The sequence below is a fragment of the Cebus imitator genome, unplaced genomic scaffold (genome assembly GCF_001604975.1).
Source record: "Cebus imitator isolate Cc_AM_T3 unplaced genomic scaffold, Cebus_imitator-1.0 Scaffold362, whole genome shotgun sequence".
Taxonomy (NCBI): Eukaryota; Metazoa; Chordata; class Mammalia; order Primates; family Cebidae; genus Cebus; species Cebus imitator.
In genome coordinates, this window is record NW_016107677.1 from 660,888 (window position 1) to 668,855 (window position 7,968).

A 7,968-nucleotide genomic window follows, 5' to 3' on the forward strand; every position below is an offset into this window, starting at 1 on the left:
AGTAGCTGGGATTACAGGCATGTGCCACCACATCCAGCTAACTTTGTATTTGTAGTGGAGACGGGGTTTCAACAGGTTGGGCAGGCTAGTCTCGAACTCCCAACCTCAGGTGATCTGCCCTCCTCGGCCTCCCAAAGTTCTGGGATTACAGGCATGAGCCATGCTCCCGGCCTGTATTTACTTTTTTAAAGGTAAAAAGGTTCATGTAATTCTATTTAGGTATATATTTAATTTTACCACTTAACTATTACTTTATATTTCACTTCTTCAGATTTTTATCTCATTTAATCCTCACCCTGTGAGACAGATATGAACCTGAATTGTGAAGCAGATTTCCATAAAGTTCACACAGCTGCTAAATGGTAGAAACAATATATGCTGATAATAGTCTATGTTCTTAACTCAATATAGTCATCTTTAAAAAGCATATAGTATTCTGCAGAAGAAATAAAATGCTGCTTTTCTTCAATAGCTAACCAGTAAATACAATGGTCATAGATGTATGATATTTGTTGTAAATCTTTGATACCTTTCCAAATGATGTTATTTATTTTCTGTAGATCTTACAAGTGCCGTAAAGTGGTTTGATGCATGCTATTTTCTCCGTGAATTGTCTCTTACTGGAAACCCACTTCTTCAGGAAACAAACTGGAGGTAAGGAAGCATTGTTGCACCCCATAAATATCCTTTATTATAGTTGCAGAAAAAAACAATTTGATAAAAATTGTCCTATGAATAACAATTACCTGGGAAAAGTTAATTAAAAACTTAAAGTTATTTTAAACCAAAAAAGTTTTGTAAAAGTAGTTTTAAAAATATTTTTATTCTAAAATAATTTTCTTGCACATGTGAATTAATACAAATTGAAATTAAAATTATAATGCAAACTATTCCTTATGTTACAAGTTTAGCATGATATTAACTTGGGCTTTGTATTTATAGAAAATATATTTGTTGAGGATTTTTTGTTTTTGTCAGTCATTTAAATTACATAGCTTCCTACTTAAATTATTTCCTTTTTGAGAGTAATTTGGTTTTATTTTCCTAAAAGAGAAGGTTGGTGTGTTAAAAAGTTTGTGTTATAAGTATGTATAAATTCTTGCCCCTCTTTGAAATATTGCAATACCTAAAGCCTAATACCTATTGTAAACCAAGAAAAATACTTTGTAATTTTTAATAAAGTTTCATAGAAAAAAAAGTTCTCTCTCTCATGTACACCTCTAATAATATACTAACACCATTTCCCCCAAAATGACCACAAGCCTTTTTCAAAAATTATCTTTCTTGTGAGAACTTGCATATCATAATTTTTATCATTTTTATGAGTATGAATATTTTGTAAAAAACTGGACATTTTTATCATCTTTAAAAATACCTCATCCTTTTTTGCAATAAATCCTTCCCCCAGTATTGTGAAAATATCTCTCCAGTCTCTATGGCTTTCCTTGTTTCTGGTGAGAAATGTCTGCTGACATTCTTGTCTTTCTTTCTTTGTCTATGGATGATTTAAAAATTTTCTCTTGATCACTGGTTTTCAGCAATTTGATTATGATATGCTTTTGTGTCGTTACATTTACTTTACTTGAGATTTATGAATTCTCTTGGATCTGCCATTTTCATAAAATTTGGAACATTTATGGCCATTTTTTTCAGATCTTTTCTTCTTGTTTTCACTACCTATTCTGTCCTAGTAGGACTCCAGTTTCAACAATATTAGACCATTTAAATTTTCCCAGAAGTTGCTGCTATTGTTTTCTTTTACTTCTTATTCTTTTTTCCCTCTTTGTGCCTTACTCACTCTGAATAATTTCTATTGCTATGTCTTCAAATTCTCTGATATTTTCTGTTTAAATATCTACTCTGTGTTCAATCCCATCTACAGTATTTTTCATTTCTGACTGCAAATATATTTTTCATCTTTATATATGTATGTATTTCTTAAACATTTATAATTTATCATCTAAGCATGCTCATGTTTTCTAGAACCTTATTGAGCATATGGAAAATATTAATAATGGCTGTATTATTTTAACATCCTTATCTGTTCTTTCCATCATCTCTATCATTTGAAGGTCTACTTGCATTGATTTTTTTCACCGATTCTGGGTCATATTCCTCTGCTTCATTGCATGCCTGATCAGTATTGGTTATATTCTGGACATTTTGAATTTTATATTCCCAATGCTTAATTTCATTGTATTACTTTAAATAGCTTCCATTTTGTATTTGGTGTCCAGCAGCTAAGTTACTTGGCACTAGTGAAATACTTTCTAGGCTTGCTTTTAAGTTCTGTTAGAATGGTCCACTTTCTGAGTATTTTTCCAGATGTATCATATACAGAGACACGCTGGTCTTGAAATCCTGGACTCAAGAAATCCTCCCACCTCAGCCTCCTAAAGTGGTGGGATTACAGGTGTGAGCCACTGCACCCAGTTTTGTATGTATCTCTTTAACTTTGGCTGTGGAAACTAATATCATATGTCAGTTCCTATAGTTTTGCCTTAAGTTTCTGTTGGTTCTTTCTCCTGACCTTAGATGGGCTTTTTCTTATACATCAACAGCACATTACTGATTTGCCCAAGCTTAAGTGAATTACCTCTCAGAATATTGAAATAATTTGCATATGTCCACTATGAAATTTTCCACTGTGGAATTGGTGATCATTCTACACTTTTGTCTTTTTTTATGCTTAGAACATTCATTTGTGAGATGGTTTCACATTATTTATTGTACATTTGATATTTTTATACGGTCACTTCCTGGCACATCAAGGCAGGACAAGCCAAGCATAAACAGGGCTATAATTTAGGAAAGTGAGTTTGGCAATACAAACGTGCTAAGTATAGGGGAAGGCACACATTTACTAAAATACAGGCAGCAAAATATATATTGGGACCATTAGAGTTTAAATCAAGTCAGAAAAACTTGTCAACTTGTTCAGACAGTGAAAATGCATTTATAGACAAAACATAGACTAAAAAAAAATTGCTGTAACACCTGATCCTAGTGCAAAAGCTGTTGACTCTTTGCCCTGATTTGGTTTCTCTGCAAGGTGTAGTCATGTCCAGGAAGACCCTTGGATCTAACAACTTTAGAGGAGCATAAGATACATTACAGAATAATTAAATGTCTGGTTATGTTTAAAAGTCCTGTATCTGACTTAATGTACCTAGAACAAGCTACGAGAGTCTGGGGAATAGTCTCTCTTCCCACTCTTGTCTGAGGCTACTGCTAACCTCTGATGCTCTTTCTAGATTAATTGGTTTCCTGGATTTGTTACTTGGCCTTTGGTTAAGAAGATAGAAGCATTTTTACACCAACTTAAACACCTGTGTAATTTACTGCATATTGGTATCTTGTGTATCTTAGAAGAGTTATCTTGGCCCAGAAAGCCCGTTCTTTCTTTTTTCTTTAGAGCTCGGTTTCCAAAAAAGTTTCTAATTGCACACTATTATCTAGGGAAATCTGGCATGTTTCCACATGTTTTAGAAAAAAATTTATCAACTTACTTTTTAGAAATATCTTTTCCATGTGCACATCAAGCTGTGTTATATTGCCTCACATATAGCACAGAGGAAAGCATATGACCTAGTACAGTGGTTCTCAAAGGTGTGACTCTTGACATCATTCATCATCACCTGGAAAACTGGTAGAAATGCAGAATTTTTGACACCATCAAAACCTACTGAATCAGAACCTTAGGAATGGTGTTCAGCAATCTGTACTTTAACAAGCCCTTTTGATGATTCTGATATATACTAAAGTTTGAAAATCGCCATTTTAAAACAAGGATATTCTATCCCTACACTATACTGTATGATCCTGGACAAGTAACATAATTTTCTTTTTTAGATATGGGGTCTTTCTTTGTTGCCCAGGCTGTCCTTGAACTCCTGGGCTTAAGCATTTCCTTTAACAAAGCATCCTGAGTAGCAGGGATAACAGGTGTGTGCCATCATGCCCAGTTCTGATTTAACATTTTTATGTCTCTGAATCCTCAGTAGTAAAATGAGGATGATCATCTCATGGGGTGGTTATGAGAATTGAATGGTATAATCCACATAATTTATTTAGAACAGTTCCTAGAACTTGGTAAGCTAACAAAAATTTACTATTTCCCATTACAATATTAGCCAGATTATACATAGGTTCTTGTTCAATCACCAAGTATTTAGTGAACTCCTGTGTGTAGTGTCCTAACATATGGGACATTATGAATGAAATTTAATGTAACCCATAATTTCAAGTCATTTTTCTAATCATGTTAGGGATACAAAATATATGACAGAATTGATAACCGTGAAAAATAATAATGATCAAATACACTAATATAACATTCACTCTATGCTCAACACTGTTCTCATTTAATCTATACAATATGCCTAATCAATATGTGTGTAACCCTGCATCCCATTTTATAATTGAGAAAACTGAGTCACATAAAGGCTAAATAACTTGAGCAAGGTTACACAGCTATCAAGTAGAGGAACCAGGAAATCTAACTGATGCAGTCTGGCTTCAACATCTACACATTTAACTCTTAGATTTTTTGTACCTAATAAAACACTAGTGTCAAATGATTATTGTAGACAACACACATGCTTTAGAAATTTGGAAAAATCACCTCAGTTTAGTGTGACCAGGAGAAACTGCCTTGGTTAAAGGGGCACATTTTGAGTTAAACCTCAAAAGTTTGCTAAGATTTAAAATCATAAAGAAATAATAAAAGTTCTGGTGGAGGAATATCCAAAAAAAAAGGAAGGTGTGATATGTAGTTAGGCTCTGTTTGTAGCTAGTTGATTCAGATGTAAAGTGGGTATACTGGAGGGAGATGAGAAATCAAGTACTTACAGTGTGTCAGAGAATAGACCAAGTATTCTCTCTATATTACTTTATTTCACAGCAAGTTGGGTTCTGTAATTGTCATTCTCATTTTAAAAGCCTCAATACCTTATGATTTGAATAGTACTTATCTCGTAGGGTAATATAGGTTAGGCTTCATAACAAATAACCCAGAAATCTATGTGGTTCAATACAAGATTATTTCTTGGTTAAATTCCATTTGATGTGGGTTCAACCTGTATAATGTAGGCGGACTCAGAAACTCAGGCTGCTTCCGTTTTGTAGACCTGTGTCATATGACTCTAGTGTCACCTGGCTTTTGTAAGCTAGTGGATTGTGGTAGGAGAGAGAGAAAGGGACCATAGGAAAGGTACTACTGACATATAACCACTCGGCTTTCAGAGGTGGCAGTGATCACTTCACTCATATTCCATTCAGTTAACTAGTTTCATTTATGTAACTAGTCATATCACCAAACTCACCGCAAGAGAGCCTAGAAAAGGTAAAGAACAAGAATATCAGCCAGCACTAACAGTCTGGGTGAAGGCTAAATATGCTACCACATGAAAGCATGTTATAGAGTGCCTCTCACGTGGCACACTAAGAAAATATTAGCTATTGTTCTTCCCATGAACTGTAGAAAAAATTTGAATATATGTGTGGTTATAAAAATGGTAGATTATATGTTTAGTTCTGAATATATTTCTGGCATCGTCCAGAATTATGTCTACCAGAAATAAGCATTTGGGGAAGATATTTTTCATCAGCAAACTGACAAGAATTAGGAAACAAGTGACCAAATTTGTTAATTAGAGTTCAGGGATTATAAAGGAATAAAATTCAGTAGTGGAAATTGCCCCAAATTATTGTATAGATTCTTCCAGAATGGAGCTGGGAGGGAACATATGTACCTTATACATGTATATGGTATTAGACATACATACATATATGTGTGTGTGTGTATATATATATATATATATACACACATACTCTTTCAATTTTTTAATTTTGATAATATATAAAAATTGAGGTGCAGAGATTAATTAGCATACATTAGATACAACAGGTTTGCATGCACAGTTTTCTAAAAAATGTCAAAATATCTAAAAAATAATTCCTAAAAACATCTAAAGTATAAAATTTTCCAGAGATGGAAAGGTTAAATAAATATTGTTCATTTTATTATGTCCTTGGATAGAAAATACTTCAGTCTTGTATAGGTTATCATTTCCTGAATAGCTGGACTACATTTTCTTAGCTTTGGATCTATTTTCTCTTAAAATGATTTTTATAGGGTTATATCCTTGATATTATTTCTACTCTTTTATTTACACACAGTTTTAAAAATCAATATTAATATTTTCAATTAATATTAAAGTTAATGTATAGACTATTTCTATACTTTTTATATTAATGGCATAAGAAATATTTTCTAACTTGGAATATATATTGTTTTCCCAGTCATATTAAACATATACTATTTTTTTCTCATGGCTTTCTTTTACTTTTTAAGAGTTTTGCTTCTGAAAGACAAAACAAGAAGAATTTTATGTTCTGAAATAATCTCTTTGGGCAGTGGGGTTTCTGTAGTTATAAAAATGACAGTTTACATTTTTAGTTCTGTATATACTTCTGGCATTGTCACAGGTACTTCTTATTTCTACCAGAGAAAATTGGTCACTGCCTCAAGGCATGGGTTATTTTAGGGAAGTTTCTAATATTTTACGCATTCAGGTGTGATTTCAGGAAGGCAATTAAAAATACCTTAGTAGGACTCATGCAATGAGAACATACTCTTCCTCTCTCATTCTCTTATAAATTAGATCTTTTAACTTACTAACTAGCACACAGGCTATCTTTAGGGCACAAAATCCCTGTCCTCCTAAATGTCCAGATGGATTTTCTTCTAATCCAATTTATAATAAACTTATGGATTCCCTCTTGCTTTTTTGCTTTAGCAAGTTGACATTTTGTTTACTCAGAGATAGATAGCTCTCTTCATTTCTTGGGGAAAGGATATCAATCATTTTTCCTTGCTAGCATTATACATTAATCTTTATCATGTGCCCTTTGGATGTATATGGTCAATTCTCAATCTGGAGACATTTGCAGCACCTTGAATACAAATTTTCAGACCAGTTTCCTTAACTTTTGTTGAATGCAAGAACAGAATTTTAAAAATAACAGAAGGAAGCATAATTGGTGATGATAGAATTACCATTCAGATCTTGGAAACAAATTCTGGAGGGCGCAATGGAGTATATTTCCTTTATTTTTTAAAGGGCATGTATTCCTTTGCACCGAGAGTTTAACAGCTTGATCTGCAGTACTGAATTGTGTAGACTGCACTTAGTTTGTCCATTTCAGGTGTGTGTGTGTGGTAGCATTTCACTGAGATCTGTTAAATTGAGAAATTTCATTTATATCCATTAATTTTCAAAATGATATAATCTGAAACAGCCAAGTGAAATGTTATATCCCTAATAGAAAAAAATTGTTTATTATTTTTCCTTCTGGTTACGTAGTACCAGCATAGTCCCTTATATATAATTCTAGACCTTTCGGGAGCTGGGTGGAGGATCCCCTTATCTGAAATTGAAGCAATATTTCCACTTACCTGTAGTGGCGCAAGTTCTGAGGCTATCCTTCTTTTTTACATTGGGTTTAAAGTACTCCTAATCTCCAAGTTTTGGATCCTAATTTTTAGGAGCTAGATCTTAAAGTGAAACTTCTTATACAAAATCAAGAATATGATTACATTTAAAAGGCACTGCTTAGGGAGGATCCAAGATGGCCGTTTAGGAACAGCTCAGGATTGCAGCTCCCAGTGAAAGCGCAGAGGGTGAGTGGACACCGCCTTTTTATTGCCCACAGACTAGGAAATTCCCAGGCGGAGAAGCTCCACAGGTCACCAGCGCGGCTGTTTCGGCCAGCGGGCTGTGCCGGCGGGTGCCGCTGCTTTGCCCCCGCGCGACTGCTTTGTCGGCGCCCCGGGGCAGCGGTTCTCCGTACTAAATACGCCAGTCCGGGTGCCCTTTTGGCTGGCGATTGGAGCCACGGGAAGTCGCCCATTTGTCTGTTTAAAAAGGGGACTGAGCAGGGAAGCAGGACAGTGTATTCCAGGGC

The 7,968-nt window shown here is 34.4% G+C and overlaps 1 protein-coding gene across 6 annotated transcripts in view; it reads left to right on the forward strand.

Moving 5' to 3' along the window:
* Nucleotides 1-7,968, forward strand: part of LRRIQ1 (leucine rich repeats and IQ motif containing 1) — a 233,659-nt gene that overhangs the window by 73,737 nt on the left and 151,954 nt on the right. For all 6 annotated transcript variants that reach the window (XM_017506824.2, XM_017506826.2, XM_017506827.2 and 3 more), the window contains one exon: nucleotides 561-654. In XM_017506824.2, the coding sequence (XP_017362313.1) occupies nucleotides 561-654 (94 nt within the window). The remainder of the gene's footprint in view (nucleotides 1-560; nucleotides 655-7,968) is intronic.